At 40.0% G+C, this 26,297-nt stretch overlaps 1 protein-coding gene across 1 annotated transcript in view; it reads right to left on the minus strand.

The window, feature by feature from the left end:
* Positions 1-7,749: 7,749 nt before the first annotated feature.
* Positions 7,750-26,297, minus strand: part of LOC126236741 (protein CWC15 homolog) — a 32,348-nt gene continuing 13,800 nt past the window's right edge. Inside the window, exons 4-5 of the mRNA XM_049946275.1 lie at positions 8,433-8,537; positions 7,750-8,350 (exon numbers count right to left, since the gene is read on the minus strand). Of these exons, the coding sequence (XP_049802232.1) occupies positions 8,213-8,350; positions 8,433-8,537 (243 nt within the window). The 3' untranslated portion in view covers positions 7,750-8,212. The remainder of the gene's footprint in view (positions 8,351-8,432; positions 8,538-26,297) is intronic.

The raw sequence follows: 26,297 nt of genomic DNA on the forward strand, positions 1-26,297 counted from the left end.
CATTTACAGGTTGGTAGGTGAGCAGATTCAAATATGGCACCAGCTCCTACATCTGCTGACATCATCATCACACTGGTAGTGGGTAAGTGCTGCAGTACACTGCTTTACTCGGCTTCCTGCATGTGTGTTAAGCCTGCCCACATTTGGAATGTTCTGGATGCTGCTGCCTTATGTAAACCAGGAGAACGCCTTTCCTATACTGGAAGCAGAAGTTAAAACTTCTGGTGATGATGGCGGTGATGGCTGTTGGAAGCTTGATAACTTTATCTGAACTTAACATGATTTGAAAACAGAGAACATTTATCCAAGGTCAGATTACATGGTCATCCAAACTTTTGCCCCTGCAGCTACTGAAAAAAGGGTCTCCTTCCCTTCTCATTGGTGTCACCTGACCACAGATATCCTTTGATGTGGTCGCACCTACTCTACATGTATCTGTGTTGAGACACATGCGAGCCCTGCACAGCAAGCTCCACGATTCGTGATATTCGCACTGTTGGCTCTCTCAGTGTTACCTCATTGGTACAGAAACACAACACAAAGCCTTTGAAAAGGGCCAATTATCAGCAGATGGTACAAAACATTATGCAAATTTAAATGGCAAAAAGTTAAGTTGCAAAGAGATTCACAAAAAGAGACCTTCAGACTGTTTGCAACATACTATCAGAACACATATGAGGCCCTGGTGCTACTAAAAGTCAAATTCTGGAGGATTGGTAATAAAAAGATACACAGCTAAAAAATAACTGATTATTGGGGAGTGCACCAAATGAGATTTGAAAAACCTTAGATCTTAGAAGTGGAAGATATGACAATAAGCAATAGAGATTACTGAGAAAATATCGTGCAAGAGTTGTTTTGTCAGTATTCTCTGTCTTACAAGTACCCATCTTCCACTTTTAAGCCCTCAGGTTTTCATATTTTGTCTGGTGCATTCCCCAATGATTAGTCTTTCCTTCTCATCCCATCCACTAAGTCTCTACTGACCTGGGGTTCTGGGCAACTTTTCCAAACTCTCCCCATTTCCTAAATTGTACCAGTCCTGTTTTTTCATCCTTCTTCCTTTCCCTACAAAGCTTTTACCAAGAGCAGCAGCCAATGTCTTCATAAGCTTGCAAATTTTTGTAACATTTATACGTGTGCACACTCTTGCCACTGCTTGGAGAGTAAATTTTTTATCCATCCAGTTGCTTCATATTTTCAAAAATTATTTTCATTGGTATAGATACAATGTTTATTTTAATAAAAGTTTTTGGGTGTGAAAGTGCTTCAACTGATAAGAGATATCAGAAACTTTGATAGTTTTCACACCATGACATAAAAAAGTACTGAAATGGTCTCAATGCACAAAGGCCTCCACTCACGTGAATCCTCTGTTGTGATTAAAGGACTGGGGACTTCAATGAATTAAAGTAGAACACGAATTTACCTACAAATGAAATGCACATGAAACCAAACAGTGAACAATGATGAGAAGTAATATGCACCAGAAACAACAAGGTCTGTGTGTCCTAAAAACATATGACTATGAAATTGCACTAAATTAATTTTAGAGAAACTGTGCATTAGCAACACACAGCTACACAGGTACAACAAAACTCAGGAGGGAGTTTTCTGAAAGTTCAGTCACATGAACAAACTCCAAAGCCAGATTATAGAAAAAACATCAACACCCGGATTGGTTCATCTCTCTAAACTCCCAGAAGAAACCAAGTAGCATAATACGGATGCACACCTGCCACTGACAAATGAAAGACGTGCTGATGATTGAAGGAGTGAAGGTAGCCAATCATTGTACAGTCAAGGCTTTTTTGATGAACACATAAAGTATTGAAAAAAAATGTTTTTGGACAATCTCTTTCTTTGGAGCTATTTGATACAAAATACATGTAACACAATCCAATCAATACACAGCATGAAGACAATGTAGTCGGCCAAGACGATGTTTTTATCAATTAGCTCTGAAGAACCTTGTTTATGTGCCTGATAATCACTCAACATCTCAACTACAAAATGTGTGCTTACGTTTACTCCTTGAATTACTTGCATTTCCACAATACTTTCCAGTGTGATACAAAGATGAACCAAAGATAATATTTGTGGAAACATTCAAGAATAGAAAGATATAGCTCCACTGTCCTTCAAAAATGATAAGTGTTATTGGAGCAGGTTATTGAATTTATTTCTGGACGAGTTACAATAATCATGACAGATGACAGCTGTAGATAGGAACAAGTCAGCTGATGAGATCAAACAATTCTTGCATTTCCACGTACCCAGTCAAAATAAATAAACTGACACAACTGAACCTAGGTAAGAGAAAGGACTCTTTTATAAGTGATACTAGTTATCAGGTCCCTTCATTTTTGCTCCCTTGAACTTCTAGGTAGATACCCCTCTAATGAAGATTATTTTTTCTTGTCCAAATCTCTATAAGTAAGACCATCATCTCAACAATTAGAGACCAGCCACTTTAAAGCGTGTAGGGTCTACAAAACCAGCCATTTATGCCATTATTTAAAGCATTATAGGCACATATGAAACTGATACATATTCAAGAGTAATAAATATTAAAAAGACAAAGCTTAAGTGTTAAATGTGGTTGACTTGAGGGAAATGTGGCAAAACAATTTACTAACCAGTTATTTTAGTGAACATTTTGAATATACATACATTGGACATATTTCTTTTATTAAGCTCTTTCAAAATTCGATACATTTTTAAGTATACAAATGAACAAAATACTTCTTTATTTATAAATACTGTGAGAAACGCAATGTGTTGTGCATGTTTTGATATGCCAGACAGACAAAGGTTTGGTTACAGTTTCTCTGAACCGAGACAATGCTTTTAGAGATAAAGACGAATTATTTGACAAGTATCAATCTCTGAGGAAGCTGTGTTGCACTCTCATGATGTCAAAGTGAAAAACTTAAGTGACAAACTTAGAATGTTGAGTGCTTCAAGAGCAAGATGCCATGAAGAGTGATTTTAAGTGAGTTTGTCTTACCTCAGCTCATCTTTTAAAAGATTGTCAAAGATGGACATACTACAATATCTCAGTGCTATGAGGGACATGAAAATATTACAAAAATAGAGTTGTTGCATTTCCCAACACTGAGGAGCATCTCAGGGAATGAATTCAACAAACCCTTGATAAAAACATTCCCATACATTGGCCATTAGTGAAAGGAAAAGCACATGACTTTGACAAAATAAAACTGAGGAATACAGGTTTTTCAACAAGTGGCTGGGGAAAGCTATGCAGTAAACTGAAGATCTGCTAATTATTTAGTACAAGTATCATTCAGATGACATTTACAATGAAAACAAAGACTTTTTAAGTGCTTTCCTGATAAAACTATTACGTTTAAAAGAGAAGAGTGCTACAGAGTTAACTCGCAAACATTACTGGATGAACAAACCGCCTCTTATCTTCACTGAGAAATCAAAATGATCTCTGTTTCAAAGGTGAGTTTGCTACACAGTTTAATATACTGTACTAGCACTGGAGTACAGCATGACAGTGGCACATCTCCAGCCCAGATATCCTGTACCTGGCACCATGCCATAGATTGCTTTCTCGAACTACAATACAGTAATATTAATGTGAACAAAATGTTACCCTATCATCCAAAAAGTAAAGTCAGCCTGTATCCTGCCATGACCCACAGTTCCTTAAAAATATTCATGAGCATTTTATCAATCAAAAAATCTGTACACTCAATTTGTGATGCTGTAATGAATCTAATGATACTTTGCATAATTCACCTGAACACCCATGACCAATAAAAGCCTAGCACCAACAGGATTTTGCAGACTGTTGTATACTTAGCCTCTGTTAAAATTTCATTGTAGTTTTCACTGTTACCTGTAAAATAACCAGTTTCATATTTTTTTATTCTTCTGTATTTCATGTATTTATCTGCAATGGGACTTACTGTTATCTCCAAGGCTCAATTCCATGTAGTTGTACCATAACTGGTCAAGAGACATAACGTCCAATTCCCCAACAGGCTGTCATTTCGCTATTGCATCAGAGATCCACGCAGCTCCTCATGGACGGGGGATTCTCGTCACTGACCCCCCATAATGATGTTCACAACACGATCAAACAATGTACGTATAAAACTATTGCAGTGCCAACTTTTGGGGCCCATAAAATCAACTGAAGGGGTATGAGTGCCAGTTGTAGTAACTGGCAGTAGGACCAGCCAATCAGCTCAGCTGAAAGTGATTTTTGTGATCTGTGCTTTTCACTAAACAGGAAGCCTTTACTTCTGTCCAAATAAGTCTAATTTTCTAATTGGATCGATTTTCTGCTTTGAAGGTGGAGGGAAAGGATGAGTCAAAGTTATGGTATACTAATTTAATCATTTATACGGGTAAAACTAGACCCATTGGTTATGATAGTAAAACAAATGCCTGGATGACAAGGGATGTTGAAGTAAGTTTATAACCAAATGAAGAACAAAGGAAGAAAACTTTTTATTATCCATTGCTCTGACCACATTCTCAGGGATATTGAAGTCATCTTCTTTACTTGCAATACTCCCACTTAGTTACAGCTGTTGGACCAAGAAATCACAGACTTTTAAACGTTATTATCACAAAGAAGTCTGACATTTTCTGACTGTCCTGGACTAGGACACTGACCTTGAGGTAAATTTTCTCATTGTTATGAAATTCGCTGGGGGGGGGGGGGGGGGGGCAATGTCTGCGGTAAGTGATGTTACTATCAAGAAAGCTGGGTTTTGGATCAGCACGGGCAACAAAGCCTCAGGAGCAGAGAAAATTGGTGTTGAAACTTGGCTTACCAACAAGGAATGGGCCAAACCTTTTTATCATGAAACAAGTATGTCAATGCCCTCAGAATTCATAGGAGTTGACGACAATGTGCTGGTTGTCAGACTAAACATTGAGACATTTTTGCAGAAATGGCAATGACAATGAAGATGATCAAACAGATGTTTTGATGAGGTGGAAAAGCACCTTCCAAAGAAGTAAGAAGTTTTGCATGTGCTAGACACACCGCATAGATTTTTTTAAAATTTTGTATGAACTCTGACCACTGAATTTTTAAAAAAGATATACGAGCTTGAAAACAGGTTCAGAGTTTCAAAACAAAACAACAACAAAATAAAATAAAATAAAGAGAATTTATGGACTTCTCTAAAGACTGTATTTTACAGGCTATAAGATGCATTTTTCATTCAAAAAATTGCCTCTAAAATTCAGGTGCACCTTATACTCAAAATTAGTGTAAAAATGTCCAGTGCTTGATTTAAAATTCCTGCCTATCTTAAAAATGGCCCTCTACTATATGCTGTGGAAGAACTGGATTCAACTGACAGCAGTGATGCACCAATGCAACGAACATGAGTTGCGAGGATTCACAAGCTTACTGTCTCCCTCTCACCCCGCCATCACAAACAGAAAACTGTCTAGCCTATGATGCATCATTGCAGTTAACAGTGCCAATGGACCTGAATTGAAAGTGAACTGTATTATCAGTAGTGGTACAAAGCTTTTGTAAGTAGCTAGTTTTGAAATGGAAAAACATAAAAGGTATTCATATGATGCGGGCTATAAATTCATAGTAATAGCATATGCAGAACAACGCAGAAACAGAACAGCTGAGCAGCATCTCGACCCTCCACAAACAGAAAAAATTATTCGCAATTGGTAGGCTAGTACACAAGAACTGAAAAAAATGTGCAAATAGAGAACTGAATGCAAAACGGCCAAAACTATAAGATGATGTATTGAAATGGATTCAAAGACACCATCAAAATGGCATTGGAATTACCTAATACAAAAATGATTCAAATACACGCTCATAAGCTACCACTACAGCAGAACTTAACAGACTTTAAGCATAGAGTTGGTTGGTGTTGCAAGTTTATGAAGTGTCAGAGACTTAGCATGTGAATTACAACCAAAATATCTCACAAAATGCCACAACAGTATGAAGAGAAAATATATTTTCAGCACTTATGTTATTCAATATTGAAAGAAAAATAGTGCGGAACTAAGCCAAATAGCAAATGTGGATGAAACTCTTCTAACATTTAATGTACCAAGTAACAGAACTGTTGACATGAAAGGTTCTAAACTGCAACTATGAAAACAAGTGGAAATGAAAAAATGCACTACAATGTTATCCTTTCATGTTCTACATCTACATCCATACTCCGCAAGCCACCTGACTGTGTGCGACGGAGGGTTGTGCTGACAGTACTAAACTTAATCCAATGATCACTTTTAAGAACAAACCAATGCCAAAACCTTCTGAAATACTGCCAGGTGGTGGTGTTCACATAAATGACAAGGGTTGGATGGGAGAAGCTAGTATGAAATTGTGGATTAATAGAGTGTGGGAGTGAAGGCAATGTGCTTTATTGAAGAAGAGAGAAAACTGAGACAGGGAAATTCAGAGCTTGTGTTATTCTGGGAGGGCTTATAATTGCAACAATTAAAATGTATATATGAGAGAGTAATGGGACAAATAGATGATGGATGAAACCCAACATGAATTCATGGTGAAGGGTGCTTTAAAACTACCTACAATCACACAAATGTGTCAGTGGATAAAACAGTCGTGGTCTAGAGTGAGAGAATACATTATTGTTGAATCTTTCAAGAAGTGTGGCATAAATAACACTTTCGATGGCACTGAAGACCTCTTATATACAGAGAGGACAACGAAGAGAAAGAAAAAGAAAGTTCAGATGACGCTTTTCTGGGATTTTTACAGTCAGTTCGGTTTTATTAAAATGATGATTTTTTTAAGTCTGGATTTGAGCCATTAATGTGTTTCTTAATTCTGTATGCATTTTATATGCTGTTCCCCACCTATTTTTAAACTTCTATAAGTGAGACACACAGTTGCTACATGTGGGTTAAGGGAAACCTCTATAACTGAGAGAAACAAACCACTTTTGAATGTATATAAGTGAAAAACACCTATGAGTTAGGGGGAAAAAATCAGGGTCCCTTCAACTCTTGTTTATCTAGATTCAGCTGCATAACAGTGAAATACTAGTAATACAAAAATGACAGTCATTCTCAAGCTGGAATGCTAAAGAGTACAGTAACCTTGAACTGTATCTTACATTGCTTAAAAAACCCTTATGTATATGGAAATCTTTTGTTAGATGACACAACACTGCTGCTGGACCTGTCAATACTAATTCACATTACAATGGCATTGTGAGAAGCCAGCAGCAGCCTGCTCTTCTTTGAAAGGCTATAGGTAGGATATTCTTTGAAACAACCAATAGTACTGAATTTTATGACAGGGACACTGAAACATGTGCAGCAGTCATTTATGCCAGACTGGTAACCCAAAAGTGTTATATTTAAAAGCTATAAAATAGTTACAAATTCTACTGCACTGTCCTCAATTCTGGAAACAAAGAGATTGTTTCTGGCACGAAGTTTTAATCTGCTAAGAAATTTTGTTACAGCCTCCACTCTGCTGCATTATCAAAGACACATTTCAGCAGCTTTTGTAAATGAAACCACTAACATAAGAAAGAAACCAGTAACCTAAATCTGCAATATTTTATGTGTAATCATACTGAAAATGAAAAATTGTAAATAGTCAATGCTTGCCACAGATTTAATCATTAATAATACATTTCAGACAATGATGTGAACATATTTTGACTCATTAAAAAATATGTACAGTGACTAGTTGTTATTTCTGTCATCAGTAACTAGTGACATAAAAAGGCTTGATAATGGTCTAAATGTATCAGAAATAATTTATTAGACACTTGCACTATAAACGACAGTCTGCAAATAATTACACCATTTGTCTACTTAGAAATAAATGCTCATTGCAATATTTGGCATCACAAAATAGTAAAGAATTATCAAACAGTAAAACACTATATGGTTTCATGTATCACACAAAAATGGCTGTATTTAAGCTCATTTGATTCATTATTTTATATAACTTTCTAATTTCTTTATAACCAAGTAGTAGCTCCCTCTCATGCGAGTCACATTTACTTTTACAAACTGAGACTATAATTAAACATTAATGGATTTGCAGGTCTTCTCAAGTTAACCACTCGTTGTCCCACTGCAACAACACCTTTGCACATTGATTCAAGAGGTACTTTCAAAATTTGTGTTTCACAACTGTGCAGAAACCAGAACTGCATTTCTGTAATCCCACATTCAGACGCAAAGAGAGAAACAGTCACTTCACATATTTCTCCATGAATTTTCTATGAAACTCTGAACGCAATGAATCATTGATAAATTGATCTTTCTTCTTCTCTGGTTCAGAACGGGCACAGTTCTTGAATACAACATCATCATCCCAACGTCTCTTGACCTAGAAAGAAGAACAAATTAACAAATGCACTTTTCATAGGAACCTCCATACATGTGACAATGATACAGCATGTCTTAATCACCTTCAAATCTGCCTTCTGCATCTGTGCGGAGTAATTCAGCAATGGGTTTCCACTTAAAATGTTCTCCATTCTTATTCTCTCTTCTTCTTGTCGTTTCTCAGATTCCTATAATTATTTAGAAGTATTTGATTAAAGAATGTCATTGTCTTTACACACACACACACACACACACACACACACACACACACACACACACAGAGAGAGAGAGAGAGAGAGAGAGAGAGAGAGAGGAGGGGGGGTGCGAGAGAGAGAGGAGGGGGGGTGCGAGAGAGAGGACGGGGGTGCAAGAGAGAGGAGGGGGGTGAGAGGGGGGGTGAGAGAGAGGGGGGTGAGAGAGGGGGGGGGAAGAGAGAGAGAGAGAGAGAGAGAGAGAGAGAGAGAGAGAGCAATCTGGTTAATGCACATTCGTCTACAACAGGTAAATTCAGAAATGCTCACATCACAGGCCACAAGAACACAAAAAAAAAAACACTACAGGTACATACACAAAACGAAGTTTCTAAAGGGAAAAACCAGAAAGACTATCATAATGTATAACTGATCCACAAAATTTTCCTATTTATAAATATACCTATTTACCATCTGTATTCATATTGAGAAAAACTTTCAACTTTCAAAATTCATGCAAACGAACCAGTACAAAGTATTAGCCTCACACCTACACCTGTTAATAGACTATATCTGGAAGTTTCTTTTATATACGGGCACAATTCTTTTGTTGCAAGCTGTTACCACCAGTGTGTGCTAGTGTACAAAGTGGCAACTACACCACAACAGAAGAGCTAGTGTGTCCTTTAGATAGCAAAAATGAGTCAGTAACTGCTGTTCAGTGAGCATCTCTCTCACACTTCCACCAGGAGCCACCAGCAAATTCTCCTTTTTGCCTGGTACAAACAGTCTGAAGAAAAAAGGCTGCATTTAAACAGGCAAAAGTCATGGTTGGCCTCATGTGTTGCAGCAAAATACTGATCATGGTTGAGAAGTAATCCAGCAAACACCACAGAAATCAAAATGCCCACTAAGTCATGAACTTCAGATCCCACAAACAACCATTTTCAAAAGCCAACCATGCGGACTGCAGATGGTCCACATACTGCAGGAGATTATGCTGCACAATCTGACTTCTGCACCAAGATGTAGGCAAGGATAGACAATGATGACACACAAAAGTTAAAATTTTTAATGATGAAGCAACGTTTCACACACTACTGGTAAAGTTAATCAGCCCAATGTTAATTTTTGAGGAATAGAAAACTCTCATTTCTCCTCGGTACAAGAGGAGATTTGCCAAAGATCAATTCTACACAATGCTGAGGGAGATGATTTACAGCTCCTTTTTCATGGAGAAAACTGCCACAGGTATTTTCTACTTCACATGCTTCCTTGTGGCATTTGCCTCAATTGCAAGAAGATTTCAGTAACTTCATCTTCCAACAAGATGGTGCACATCCTCATTTCCACACATAACACCTAAACACACATCTGCCTGGGATATGGCTCAACATGTGATGCAGATGGCCACAATGCAATCCTTGACACAGTTATGGCAGGAAATCGCAATTGTGGTAGAGTCCATCACAAGTAACACGTTGCACAAGGTCTTAGAACAGTTTATACAAAATCTTGAAAATATAAAGTTCTTAGTGCTCACCCTGTAGTCCTACTAGATCTGTGGAAATATTAATATACTCCAATAATATAGCAATTACAAACAAATAAAAGCAAATTTTTGTACTTCAAGCAATATCAATGCTTCACTGTTATAACTTCTTTTTTAATACAAAGGAGACTAAGTTCCTTAAAAATGTTTCTGACAACTTCTGGGCTTCACACTGAAGGAAGGAAAGATGATGGGTTTAATGTCCCGTCAACATCGAGGTCATAAAAAGATTGCGCACAAGCTCAAATTATGTCAAGGATGGGGAAGGAATTTGGCCGTGCCCTTTCAAAGGAACTGTTCCAACATTTGCCTAGAGTGATTTTAGGAAATGGTGGAAAACCTATCTCTGGATGGCTGGACATCATCACCTCGCTCGGTCGTGAGGTTGAATAATGACATCAGCAAGGGTAACACCTGTCTCGCAAGACTTTCTGCAAATGTAAGGTCATTCCAATATCCCATGCAATATCAACAATCAATGTGGCAGGTGCCATATTCATTTTGCCATAATTAGCTGTCTTGAATTATAACTTGCAGTATGTCGTTTCAAGGCAACAGCACACTGCAAATGTGCCATGAACATGTCACCCTTATCATTAAATATCAGTTAGTAAAATGTCAATGCCTTCAAGAGACACTATATTCTAACTTTTTATTGTCATATTGTTAACAGACTGCTAGGCTTTCTTATGAATGTCACACAAGCACGTTGTGCAATATTCAATGTTATTTAACATTTCTGTCTGATTAGAGAATGAAGGATGAAATAAATATTTGGTTGTTTATTTTGGCATATGTGGCAATTTCAGAGTGTCTGGTTAGGCAGGAACCTAAGAGAACAGCGTAAACTGTTGCAACTCATATAACCCGTCAAATATACAGAGATTTCCGAGGGTGTGGTTAGGCACGAACCTAAGAGAACAGCTTAAATTGTTGCAGCTGAGTGTGTGGATAGGCAGGAACCTAAGAGGACAGCTTTAATTTCTGCGAGTAAAACAGACCTGCCAGTCTGGCCTCGGCAGCCAGAGGCTGTGGTCATGTGTGCACAAGTTGCATTTTCATGTGTGTGTATGTGTATGTTGTCAACCTGTCAGTCCGGTCTCAGCAGCGAGAGACTGTGGTTGTATGTGTATGAGTTGCATTTGCATGTGTGTGTGTGTATGTTGTCCAATTCAGATTTCGGTCTTTTTGGTTGAAAGCTTACTTGTTTGACAGTCTTTTTGTTCTGCATATCTGCGACTCAATATCTACGCTAAAATGTTACAAGGTGAGTAGCATTTAATCCTTTTCATAACATTGTCATACTTCACTTTCAACAATATTAAACTCCTGATACCATTAGATATTTTGGTCCAAATGCAGCTCTAATTCTTCGCAGCTACCTCCAATGGGCTGTGAGCCTATCCATTGCAGCAAATTAACTGCAAGGAAATTAAATATATAAGCTATGACATTTTGCACTCAAGTCTCACAAAAAGTTGCAGGTAAAATATTGTACACTCCTGGAAATGGAAAACAGAACACATTGACACCGGTGTGTCAGACCCACCATACTTGCTCCGGACACTGCGAGAGGGCTGTACAAGCAATGATCACACGCACGGCACAGCGGACACACCAGGAACCGCGGTGTTGACCGTCGAATGGCGCTAGCTGCGCAGCATTTGTGCACCGCCGCCGTCAGTGTCAGCCAGTTTGCCGTGGCATACGGAGCTCCATCGCAGTCTTTAACACTGGTAGCATGCCACGACAGCGTGGACGTCAACCGTATGTGCAGCTGACGGACTTTGAGCGAGGGCGTATAGTGGGCATGCGGGAGGCCGGGTGGACGTACCGCCGAATTGCTCAACACGTGGGGCGTGAGGTCTCCACAGTACATCGATGTTGTCGCCAGTGGTCGGCGGAAGGTGCACGTGCCCGTCGACCTGGGACCGGACCGCAGCGACGCACGGATGCACGCCAAGACCGTAGGATCCTACGCAGTGCCGTAGGGGACCGCACCGCCACTTCCCAGCAAATTAGGGACACTGTTGCTCCTGGGGTATCGGCGACGACCATTCGCAACCGTCTCCATGAAGCTGGGCTACGGTCCCGCACACCGTTAGGCCGTCTTCCGCTCACGCCCCAACATCGTGCAGCCCGCCTCCAGTGGTGTTGCGACAGGCGTGAATGGAGGGACGAATGGAGACGTGTCGTCTTCAGCGATGAGAGTTGCTTCTGCCTTGGTGCCAATGATGGTCGTATGCGTGTTTGGCGCCGTGCAGGTGAGCGCCAGAATCAGGACTGCATACGACCGAGGCACACAGGGCCAACACCCGGCATCATGGTGTGGGGAGCGATCTCCTACACTGGCCGTACACCACTGGTGATCGTCGAGGGGACACTAAATAGTGCACGGTACATCCAAACCGTCATCGAACCCATCGTTCTACCATTCCTAGACCGGCAAGGGAACTTGCTGTTCCAACAGGACAATGCACGTCCGCATGTATCCCGTGCCACCCAACGTGCTCTAGAAGGTGTAAGTCAACTACCCTGGCCAGCAAGATCTCCGGATCTGTCCCCCATTGAGCATGTTTGGGACTGGATGAAGCGTCGTCTCACGCGGTCTGCACGTCCAGCACGAACGCTGGTCCAACTGCGGCGCCAGGTGGAAATGGCATGGCAAGCCGTTCCACAGGACTACATCCAGCATCTCTACGATCGTCTCCATGGGAGAATAGCAGCCTGCATTGCTGCGAAAGGTGGATATACACTGTACTAGTGCCGACATTGTGCATGCTCTGTTGCCTGTGTCTATGTGCCTGTGGTTCTGTCAGTGTGATCATGTGATGTATCTGACCCCAGGAATGTGTCAATAAAGTTTCCCCTTCCTGGGACAATGAATTCACGGTGTTCTTATTTCAATTTCCAGGAGTGTATTTTCCACCAGCTACTGCTGTTAGCAGCTGATTAAGGGTGTGAAGAGACTCAACATCCAAGTCTCGTAGTTCACCCCCCCCCCCCCCATCTGACTGTGTCTAGAGTTTATACTATGTGCAAGTGTAAGAATGTTAGAAATGTTTGTTAGAGTAAGTTGTATCTGAGATGGGACATGGGTACCAGCCTGGTATTCACCTGGTAGTAGGATGTGGGAAACCACCTAAATCCACACTCAGGATGGCCGGCTCACCAGCACCCATCATTAATCTGTGAAGTGGATTCTTTCCAGTCAGGCTCACCTCCCCGTGTGCCAAAAGTTGCACGTTAAAACTACTGGCTAACAATAAAGAGTTTGTTAATGACAACTGCGTAAAAAAACTATACTTTGCAGGCTAAAACAACAATTGCTAAAATGCACAAGGTTCATCAAGTTTTCCTCTCGCAATCTAAACAATGAAAAGCATATTCACAAATTCTGTTTCTAAAATTGAACCTTACTTCAACAACCAGTTTTTGTAGTTTGAAACAGTATGTGCTGTGCACAGAATTTACAATGGACCATCAAACAATTCAATTCACAAGAGACTCACCATTTGCTAATGTACAGCATATAACACAATCGCCATCCAATTTTTTACAAACAAATGCTAGATAGTCTTGTTGAGTTGTGATATTATTAGTGTTTTAAAATTTGTCATTTACTGTTGTTAAAACAGTAACAGCTCATAAACTGGCCAAGTAGTTTGTCACCAAAGTGCGCTTAAAGAACCAGCATTGGGGCAAAAATGGAAATTCCACCTAAAGGTTTTCATTGCATTGGTTTATTATGAGTTCTGTGAATGCCTAACTCAAGAACAATGCCTCAAATTGCTCTGTTGTACTTTTAGTTATCAATAACCTTCTGAAAAGGATTCAGCACCAGTGTCAAATGTCTTGGTAGGCATTCTTCTGTAAGCGATAAACTTTATGTAGGTTGACCAAAATCAAGTGTTTCAAAAAAATATTGATACTGTGCTAAACATGGTTGAAGATAAACTTCCTGGCTGATTAGAATAGTATGTGAGATTGGGACTTTACTCTAGAATCTTTGTCTTTCGCAAGCAAGTGTTCTACCAACTGAACTATCCAAACACAAGTCACGGCCTGCCCTCATAGCCTGACTTCCATTAGTATCTAGTATCTTATCTCCTACCATCTGACCTTCACGGAAGTTCTTCTGCATACCTTGTGGACTAGCACTCCCAACACAAATGATGTTGCAGAGACATTGCAAAGGCAACGGTTCCTCATTCGAGTTCTTGTGCACCACATAATTTTATTCTGCCAGGACGTTTCGAATCGGTGCACAATATGCTGCAGAGTGAACGTTCATTCTGGAAACAATCTCCAAGCTGAGGCTAACACCCAAACCTCCAGGTGTCAGACACTCAGATCGGTACCAAACAATGTATGTTGATAGAGTATCATCCAAAGCACCAATTTAGTTCATGCTGTGTGCTGTAGTCCAGTAGAAGATGCATAAACAGTAATTAAAAGTAACACTAGAACTACAGATTATAGGAAAAGCATATCTGTGAGATGTAAGTATGAAGAACAGTGGCAGGTGAGTCAGTAGCTTGTCAAATTGATGGACTGAAGATCCCGAGTTCGAAACCTACTAAAGAGGAGACCTTTTTACATGGTTTATGCATGAAATTGTTATATGGGAGAACATTTCTCTGGCATGTAAAAGTATGTTTCGAAGTTTGTAAAGATATTGTTTTGGCAATCCATTTTCACTTCATTAGTTGAATGTAGCAAACCTATAGCATATATTTGTATAGATAACATCACGGCTATTTATACAAATGTACTCTTATAGGTTTGCTACATTCAACTAACAAAGCTAAAGCTAGGTCTGGTGTTACTTCTAATTATTGCTTACGCATCTTCTACAGGTTGATAGCACACAGCACGAATTAAATCGGTGTTTTGGTTGATACTCTATCAACACAAAACGTCTGTACCGATCTGAGTGTTTGACATCTCGAGGTTTGGGTGTAAGCCATGTCTCCACAATATCATTCTTCCAGGAGTGCTACTCTTGTGAAACAAGCAGGAGAATTCTCGTGAAGTTTGGAAGGTACTAAATGGGGTACCAGCAAATGAAAGGCTCTGAGAGTGGGTCAGCTGATACAGCATCTGCCCATGAAATGCAAAAGTTCTAAGTTCAATGTCCAGTCTGGCACACAGTTGTAATCTGTTTAATCTGCCAGGATGTTTCCGATTAGCACTTACTCTGCTGCATACTGAAAATTCATTTTGATGATTGAAGAGGATTAATATGTGACTTACTGTGAGACAGGGCCATACTTACATATACCAAAGATTGCAGTACATTCAGTTTTCCATGGCATTTAGCTGTGAAACGATCTGTACCCCCAGAATCCCCACAATTTCCGAAAGCTCAAACAGGCTTGTGCCAACTGATGTAAGGAAATACTCAAAAAATTTGACCGAGGAAATGTGAAATTTGTGTACATCATCATAGCACCAGATGGAGATCAGATATACAGATTCTACTGCGAGCTCTTTGTTTTCCATATTTTAAGAAGTGGTAGTATGGACCAAAACAAGGAAAAAAATGTCCAGAACAAGTGCTCATAACTTTTAAGGTATGCATTTTAGCACACGTTTACTGGGCATTTATTTCTTGTTTTGGTTCATACTACCACTTTCCAAAATATGGAAAATACAGAGCTTGCAGTAGAAGAGATTTGTTTTACAGTATCAAAGATCAAGAATTCCTCATAGCTCTTAAGGTGTGCGTTTTAGAGGCCATGTTTACTTGACTTTTTTGTTTCAAATCATCATCCCTCTCATATCCCTGAATATTGACCATCATTTCCGATACACCCTATATTTGTACAAGCTGCAGACTGATAAACCGTGAAGCATATAAAAAAATGATTATTTGTTTTTTTGTTTACACTGGTCTTGTTGCTTCAGAGGACAGAACAGTTAATGCCGAATTATGTACAACTATTTCTTTACCATAGATCATAAAAAAAATCAGGACAAACAACCAAAAACATGGCACCACTTTTTGTAATCACTATTCCGCATTTCACACACAGTGTGAAACAATTTATTATTTCATGGAAGTAAACATCAAATTACTATCTAACTAGCCTTATGTGTGTTAAAGTGTATAAATTTTAAAAGTGAGTATTTAAAGAAACAATAAAATGACTGGGGACAAAAACCTTCTTCTTTGTGTAATTTTGAAAAACTTTAAAAAGCAGACCTTCATATGAATCGAATGAAATCCTCAATCAACCATGAAAAGTCCTCAGCTTCAGGAAACAGCTGAAAATAACGGAATACACGCAAAAATAATCTCCTACACTTATAGTTAGTTGAGAAAAATTATCAGCAGCAGAGATAGTTCTCATACAACCAAGTGTTCTGCATGCATTACCTATTTCAATTTTATCCATACAAGTTTGTTACAAGATGTGTCCTACATATCAATCCTGACTGTCCATGATGAACTTAGTTGTGTGAGAGCCAGGTACTATGCATAATAATGCCTAAACAACCTCCTGGCATGTGCAGCCAAAATAATGTGTATAGGATGAACAGGAAGCTCCAAACCCCACTCTAAATACAAAAAATTCTTCTTTGTTCTCCCCACTCACTCACTCATTTGTTTGCACTTACTATCTGCTCCAATCTAACAAGCATCCATCCTCCATTCACTGGTACAATCTGATTCCTGAGAACTGTCCCATACCCAGATGAGCACAGGAACCGAATTCGGGTCACTAACTCAAACTTTACCCTCTTCCTTTTTTTCTACTTCTGGTCATATTCCGTGACCTCTCATGGTGTCCAGATCGTATCTGACTAATCATTGTCACCTCAACTTTTGTCTAGCTAAGAGTCTCCTTCCTTCTGGGTTTCCTTCTCACATTCTTTTTAACCATCATTTCTTCCCTTTTCAGTAAATGTTCTGGTAATTCATTTCTCCTGTTTCTTAATACCGTTGTCACATGCACCTCATCATACAGTGCACGGATTTCAATGTTTTTTCGTCTTCTGAAACCTCCTTGCTGAAACACTGTCCAAAATGTTAATATATTGTTTTCAAAATTAATAAATTTCTTCTCCATCTTTTTCTACAATGTCCATGGCCTCAGCCCCATACATTAACTGTCTTGTAAATTCAGAGTTACAAAACTCTTGTTAGCAGTTTACCGGTAAATAGTTCATTCACTGCAAACACGCTTCTTTCTCTAGAATTTATATGGTTCCACATTTCCTTCCCAATGTTATTATTCTAATTATTAATTCTTCCCAGGTATTTGAAGATCCAGTCTTCTTGAACAGCATGCTATGTGTCTCCAGTGTTACCTCTGCTATTTCTTTATCTTCTCCTATGCTACTACTATAAACTCCATTTTCTTTTCTTTGATCTTCAAACCTACTATTTTGTATCTCTCTATTAACACTCTAGCTGTCCTTGTTTGTTCATCTTCCTACTCTGCTATAAAAGAAAAATATTTTTCACAAAATCTAACAATTTCACCTCACCGTCTACACTCACAGTTCTGCTACTGTCTCCTCCAATACCAGATTCAACATACTCCAGTCCTGTCTTCACAGCAAAATATTCAGTTTCCCTGTCCTCAACCGTCCCTTCACACTACAACGCACATTCTAGACAATCTGATTAGTTTCCATGGTATTCCTGACTCATCAAACATTTTCAAGTGTTTCATACGTATCCCTTTAACCAGCCAAGTTTAACATCCTGACTACCATGAGGTCATTAGAGATGCAGCATAAATGCAGAATGGGGAAGGAAATCAGTTGTGGCCTCTCTAAGGAATCGTCCTAGCAGTCACCTTATACAATTTACGAAAATCACAGAAAACTTAAATCTGTATTAGTGGAGATAGATTTGAACTGCTGTGCTCCCAAATAAGAGTCCAGTGTCTTACCAGAGTGTTATCTTATTTCGCTTCACCTTACAGAGCTCCCATGTCTTTTTGTTACGCTTTGCCTTCCCTTAGCTTTTGGGCATAATCACTAACCCAACACACTGTGGTAGCACTTAAATAAGGGATCTGATGATGCTTACTTGGGAAGTCACAAAACCAACACCAATGTCATGTGGTATTTGTTGAGTGTCCACGATCCATAACCCATCCACACTGTATCTTGGGCCCATTTATTATCTGCACCCAACAACGCCCCCCCCCCCCTGCCCTCCCCCCCTACGCATTTGAGGCTAGCCCACTAATCATCAAACTTTACTTTATTCCAGTTCAGCACTGATATGTCTATCTCCTAGTGTCTTAAAGAATGCAACTAGTTTTTCTTGATTTTCAACCAAAAAAGTAGTGTCATCAGACGCTAATTGATGGTTCAGTGTAACCGTGTAAGTTACTTCTGACTTTTAGCTGAACATTTACGAAACATCTGTCTTGATAATGTGATACCAGGAAAAAACTACGCTCATACAATAAGTAGACACTGATGGAAAAACAGAGAATTACATAACTTTTGAACAAAGCTTTTATTTGTGATGAGTGGAAAAAATTACTACATTATGTATCATGTCGTAATTGCTAAAAGAAAGTTTGCATACATTGCACAAGAGCTATAGTATTTCAGTAAAAACACTACACTAAATGGCATAACGAATCAATATACGATACTGAAGGATTTTCTGGTTAATATTTCAAGTCAGGGTGTATACGTGGACAAGGAAAAAATATTCCCGGATTATTCCCAGATTTCCCCATTAAAAATACACTTTCTCCCGGATGAAAATACACTTTTTCCGTGTTAAATAACAGCATACTTTTCCTCAAAACTGTAAAACTTATCAATCCTTTCAATGGTTATGGTTTTATACACCGGTGTAGAATTTCCCGGCACTTTTGAAAACAAAACTCAAGGGAAAAAGCACGTTTTGGAAAGATGTCCGATGTGCAGCAACATGTAAACTGCATATTTTTGTATTACAAAAGTATAAATTCGAATTTTACCAAACACCACATGTTACTTTTCGAAGAATTGAAATCGAGATTGCGATGCGCTTTTGTAAGCCAGTCGTAGCTCATGTCAAGCGATCACGCCAGCTGATTACAGCAGATATTCAGAGCATAGGACACGTGATGTAGTCAGCCAACAGCAACATCACTGTTAAGTAGCGCGGACATACAATAGGAAAAGGTAACAGATTAAATTAATATACATAGTGTTGCTACAAGAAAAGAAAAGTTTTTTATAATATTGGTCTCTAAGATTAATAAGCTGCAAGAGAAGCTAAGGTTTCCCAAATAATGTTGATCTTTTTTGTGCGTGTTTCACTTTAAGATACATCACACAAATGTGCCAGTAAATTTTTTAACGACGACATGAATGTCTTATCTTCTGGGCTCAAAAATATTCTAAATGGTCGTCGTCAAAGATTTGATTTCTGAATGAGCGTCAAAGACTCTGTGATTTAAAAAATTCATCGGACATTCGCGCACAGAGTTCATCTTGCATAAAAAGAAATTTACTTTGAAAGTAATGCTTTCCAAACAACCATTCGGAATATTTTCCCGCGACCTGTTGGAAATAGATTCGTTTCAGCAGTTGCCAGAGAGCGCCAGATAACAGGCATCGCCACACTTTCGCCACTACAGTGACGCAGGAAGCCTGTACGTTCATACGTGTAAAACATTAAAAGATCTTACATTATGTCATAAAAGAAACAAAACATTAGAGGATACTCCAAGAGCATGAGAATTTTGTGAACCATAATAAAATGCTTCATTCTGCTTAAAGTGCACATTCTTGTGTCCAGATTGAGATGGTTCTTTATTAAGGCATAATGCCATATGTGCTAGGAGATGAAATCGTGAACTTGAAATGCAGCGAACAGTTGAAACTAGCCAATAGTGTGGAATTAAACACTACGTTCAAATAAATTGACTGCCTCAGCAGAAAAGATTTCTTTAACAAACCGACAAAAATAACTTCTTTGTTCTGCAAGGCGAGTAACGCTTGACTGTCAGACAGGTGGAAACAAAATAAAATCTGAAACTAATGACATATTTTAGCCTTCCGTAATTATGTGAATGTATTTTAATTCATTTGATAGCTCCCGGCCACAGAAATCTGATTTGTTTTCATTTTACGTGAGAGCAATAAACGAAGAGGAAACAGCAAAATCACACCTCTTCACACAGCATTCTTCCATCGCACATCTCTGTATTTCGTTCTGTGGAATTCAAACATGTAATATTTTGTAATGGGTGCCATCAAACTATATTCATGCCAGTGGAAATTAAAATGTCCTGTGGTACCTCTCTTGCTCCCAGTCGGCTGGTTTGACATCATGCCCCTCTTTCAAAAAATCTCGCAATTAGTAATGGATGGGATTATTTGTAACCGGCAGAACAAGAACTCTTCAGAAAATTTGCAGGCTTTACTGCCTCTTAGCTAATAACGTGCTGTTTTGTGTGACATAAAATTAAATATCGGATACATAAAACGAGTAAAGACAAGAGACATCCTTTTAAGTCCTACCTTTTTTCTCTCTCTAATCTTGCCAGAGCTTTATATGGCGTATTTTCCTTTCTGGGAAAGAATCTATTACCTCATCAATGTTTGTCAATGTTTTGCTACATGAAAAAACAAAATGTCATTGTCTAATACTAGAAAAGCTGTTGATACAATTAGTACCCAACACTGGTGAGGTTTCTCGATATGGTTACGTGTATTTTGTCACTGCTAGATAAAATGAAATAGGCCTGCCTAATACTGCAGCAATTGTTACGCACACCAAATAAACAAGACTGTTTTGGCACAAATAGTCATTTTTATAACATGGCAAAGACTGTTTTGGCACAAATAGTCATTTTTATAACATGGCGGAATATAATTCACGAAGTACCAATATCAAATGCCTATTAAGCGTACTAAAAGCAAAAAGTTTTATGTTAGGAAATAGTTTCACATTTCATTCATACACTCTAGCTTCTGAAGCATGAGGTCGAAAAATAGTAGTACGAAATTTTAATATAAATTTGGAATCGTCATATTCTTCCGTGATTTGTGAGAGTCCCTGTTTCTTCTCCTTCCATGTTCTAACAAACAATCATGTCATCACTAATCCTGTAACTATTCCTGCCATTATCAAAACTTATTCTCTGGTTAACTTCACTAACCCTGCCACAATCACCGGTTTAGTTATCCTGCATTTATTCTCCGGTTAGCCATTATTACATGTTCGTACAACGCGTTTTCCGCGCTACTGCCAGAATAGAACTTAAGCGGCTGCTAGCCGGGGAATGTATTAATGGCCCTTAGTAGTGTAGCAGTCTGGCCAAAAATTTTCTGTCAAAATTTCATTTTCTTGGATACACAGAGGAGACAATACGCAATCTTTGTTGACTGTTATTCCTGTTAGTCATTTATCTCCACTCTGGTAGTCTGGATCTATGGAATTCGCTAGTAGTTATAACAACGCTGATCATTTGCAAACCCAGTCAACCACATAAACAGTGATTGGCATTCACCCGTTCGGCTTTATTCTACTCTGCTTGTATAGACCGGTCTCCTTTCTCTGCAGGAAAGTTTATTTCTAGATGCGACGGGGATTCCTATGGCAGAGACATCACGTACACTATTAACGCATTCAAAAATCAACTTACGATTCTTTCAGAAATCAACTCAGAATTTGTTCAAAAACCAACAGGGATGCGTTCAAAATCATGTGAGTAATCGATAGACCAACGTGCGCTAGTTGTTAGGTGCTTTGTGAAACAAGGTCTTTTTCCTCAATAATATGAATATGCCCCCCCCCCCCCGGAAACTGCCACCTGGGGCAGATACCCCGGTTTGTCCCCGCCCCCTAGTTCCAGGATTGTTGCGCTAACGTGAATCTCGCCCCCTAGTTCCAGGATTGTTGCGCTAACGTGAATCTGGCAGCTTAGGCGCACCAGTAAAATTTTTCCGGATAGCATCTGGCGGCTTGCTGCTATTGCTTATACAGCTAACTGCCACACTTCTGTAGCCAGAAACGGGAGAAGGTACAACTCGTACGTGACTCACATGCACATAAGCTTGCTCGCAACTGCTCAAATGAAACTAATGTAAACAGTTGTGACGTCACGCTCATTGGAGGCAATTTGTTGTTATGAAACATTGCATAGTCTTCCTAAAGACTTAGACACATTTTACTGTTGGCAGACGCGCTTGTATGAGCACTGTGTTTTGTTGTTGTGTATGGTGCATATCCTCAGCAATTTAAGTTTTATTTTTCGTTCCCCCCCCCCCCCCCCCCCCGCCCCCGCCCCTCCCCACCGTTCGTTTTTTATTGCTGCAGTATTATTCTGCAGTAGCGAGATACAGTAATATTCTTTGTTAGAGAATTTGTTCTTACCAGTCAAAGTTACAAAAATTTAACTGAAAACTAAAACAATGAAAAATTTCCGGGTTTTTCTCGATTTTCTCCCGGATGAAAAAATTCCCGGGTTTTTCCCAGATCTCCCGGTTGTCCCGGGTCATATACACCCTGCAAGTGCATGTAATAGGATCATAGGCTATTCTTTTATGGAAAAGTCACAGAAACATCAGAAATGACAGCAGTGAACAGTGCATCTTCATACAACTAACAAAATAACACAATGGAAAAACCCGGATGGACTCATGACAATATTATGAAGAGGATAATCCAGGATGGAATGTAACAATGTGTGTGTGGGTGGGTGGGTGGGTGGGTGGGTGGGTGTGCACAGATTATCTATTTTGACAAAGGCCTTGTTGGGCAACAGCTAACTTTCCGACAGTCTTTTTGTTGTACCTTTCTGTGACTGAGCATCTCTGCTATATGGTGAGTAGGAATTATCCTTTTCATAATATTATTATGAAAAGAATAGATTACTACTCGTGTTACAGTGGAAATGATTGAGTCACGGATAGGCACAACAAAAAGCCTGTCAAACAAGTAAGCTTTCGGTGAAAAAGGCGCGCGCACGCTCACGCATACACGACTACTGTCTCTGGCTCAAGGCCAGACGGCGAGCAACTACTCATGATGAGAGAAGCAGTTTGGGTGGTGGGGGTAGGGAGGAGGCTGGGGTGGGGAGGGATAACAGGGTAGGGGTGGTAGGACTGTAAACCACTGCTTGTGGGAGCTCACACGGACAAGATGGAGAGATGGCAGGGTAGTTACGTGCAATCAGGGAGTCAGACAGAGGGCAGGGGATGGGGGTGGAGAGGGGCAGCAGAGAAGGAGAGAAGTAAACAGACTGGGTGCGTTGGTGGAATAGTGGTAACAGGGAAGGGGTTAGGTGGGTGAAGGACAAAGACTAGTGTTGGTTGAGGCCAGGAGGGTTATGGGAACATAGGATATATTGCAGGGAGAGTTCCCACCTTCATCAGTGGCCATTCGTGTGGACAGATGGCTTTTTGGATGTCATGCCCACATAGAATGCAGCACAGGGGCTGCAGCTTAACTTGTAATCACATGACTGGTTTCACAGGTAGCCTTGCCTTTGATGGGATTGGTGATGCCTGTGACCGGCCTGGAGTAGGTGGTGGTGACAGGATATATGGGACAAGTCTTTCATCTGGTCTATTACAGGATATGCTCCATGAGGCAAGAGTTGGGGGCAGGAGTTGCCTAGGGATGGACAAGGATACTGTATAAGTTCAGTGGGTGGCAGAATACCACTGTGGGAGGGGCAGGAAGGACAGTGGGTAGGACATTCCTCATTTTACGGCACGATAAGAAGTAGTCGAAACCCTGGCGGAGAATGTGATTCAGTTTATCCATTCCAGGGTGGTACTGAGTAACAAGGGGAATGCTCCTCTCTGGCCAGAGGTGGGACTTCAGGAGGTGGGGGGTGACTGGGGAGATACGGCACAGAAGAGCTGTTTCTGTACAAGATTGGGAGGGTAATTATGGTATGTGGCCTTGGTATATTCCGAGATGCAATGGTTGTCACTACAAATGTGACTGACACTGATGGCTAGGCTGTATTGAAGAGACTTCTTGGTACGGAATGGGTGGCAGCTGTCGAAGTGGGATACTGCTGTTGGTTGAGAGGTATGATATGGGCAGAGGTACTGATGTAGCCATCTTTGAGCTGCAAGTTAGCATCGAGGAAGGTGAAGTTAGATGGGTTGTGGAGGACCAGGTGAGGCAAATATGACAGAAAGAGTTGAGGTTCTGGAGTAATATGGACAGGGTGTCCTCACTCAGTCCAGATCACGAAGATGTCATCAATGAATCTGAACCTGGTGAGGTTTTTAGGATTTTGGGTGGTTAAGGAAGGATTCCTCTAGATGGCCCATGAACAGGTTGGCATATGACAGTGCCATGTAGGTGCCCAAAGCCATACACCAAATTTTTTTGTTGGTGATGTCTTCAAAGGAGACATAATTGTGGGTAGGGATATAGTTGGTCATGGTGACCAGGGATGAGGTCGCTTGTAGGTTTGGAATCTGTCGGGCATTGGGAAAGGTAGTGTTCAATGATGGGAAGGTGATAGGGATGTTAGTGTAAAGGGACATGTCACCAATAGTGGTAAGCAGGACACTGTATGGTAAATGAACAGGAACTATGGAGAGTCGGTGGAGGAAATGGTAAGTGTTTTTTATACAGAAGGGTAGGTTGTGCGTAAAAGACTGAGGGTGTTGGTATACAAGAGCACAGATTCTCTCAGTGGGGGCACAGTAACCGGCCCTGATGGGGTGTGCTGTGTGGTTGGGTTTATGGACTTTAAGGAAGCATGTAGAAGACTGGCGTGTGGGAAGTGGTACAAATGAGGAAGGGACGGTGGGAGGGGGGGGGGGGGGGAGAGAGAGAGAGAGAGAGAGAGAGAGAGAGAGAGAGAGAGAGAGAGAGAGAGATATTCTGGGGAGAGGTTCTGGGATGGGCCTAAGGATCTGAGGAGAGACTGGAGATCCTGTTGGATTTCTAGAATGGGGTCACTGTTAGGGACTGAGATGAAAAGGGGAGGTTTTTAACAAGTCCTGCGTGATTGATTTTGGGAGTGGGACAAAAGGCGAGGCCTTTCGAAAGGACTGATACACAGTTGGTTTACTACTCTCCTTTTCCGCTGCCTCCCCCCTCCCCATCACTGCACCTGACTTTCCTACCCTCTCTCCACCTTGTCCCTGTATGCTCCCACAAGCAGTGCTTTACCATCCCCTTCCTTACCCCTATCATGCGCAGCTACTCCCTGTTTGGCCTGGGCAGCCAAAGGCAGTGGTCATGCCTGTGCAAGCTGCATTTGTGTGTGTGTGTGTGTTTGTGTGTGTGTGTGTGTGTGTGTGTGTGTGTGTTTCGTTTCACTCAGAAAAAGGCCTTTTTGGCCAAGAGCTTACTTGTTTGACAGTCTTTTTGTTGTGCCTATCAGGGATTCAAAATCTCTACTATGTGGTGGGTAGCAATCTATCATTTTCCTAACACTGTCACCACTAACAATATAGCAATGTACTTTTGAACCCATGTCATGATATAGTTCCTCCCATTCCAGATCCCATGTCCATGTCTCATTTTCTGATCTCTTATATGTGTGGAAGAGAACATCTTACTAATTTTTTTCTCCTTTCTCCTGATAAACAAAAACAGACACATGTTATTTTCAATTCCCATATATTTTTAAAGATTGATGAAAGGAGGTGACTTCTCAAGCTTCCATTTGATTGGTTTGTAGGACCCACTACTAAACCATTTGAGTGTTCATATTCAGTTATGATTTTCTCATCGAATTATATAAAAAATGACGATCTAGCCAAGAACACACCTTTATCAATGAAGTTCAATAATGTGAAATCCAAATTCAACAAAAATAATTTTTGGTATATGTGAGAGGATGTTTCACTGTGACCATTCTTATGGATGTGTTCCTGGTTCCTCCAGGATGTCTACAATAATGAAAGTTTTCAGCATTTACTATAAGTGCCATTTTCACAAGGAAAACAAAAGTTTCCTTGTCAATCCAGAATTGGTTTAAACCTAGTTTTTGTGAACAGATAAGTCAACTGAGATCACAGTGATACTTTGTGAATGAATTTTTGAAGCAATGCTCTATGCTCTGAAATCAAAAGTAGTCTGAATAGTTTTAAGTAACTTTAGCTTATTAGGAGTAACAGTTTCCAAATCAGCAAGCTCTGAATGGAAAGCATTACCACTTATCCAGAAAAATCACTGATGCAACTTTCATCAACTTTTTAAGCTTTCCTTAAATTATTAAAAGCTGAAATCAGAGCAGGATGGAGATCTAGGA

Source organism: Schistocerca nitens, chromosome 2 (genome assembly GCF_023898315.1).
Source record: "Schistocerca nitens isolate TAMUIC-IGC-003100 chromosome 2, iqSchNite1.1, whole genome shotgun sequence".
Lineage (NCBI taxonomy): Eukaryota > Metazoa > Arthropoda > Insecta > Orthoptera > Acrididae > Schistocerca > Schistocerca nitens.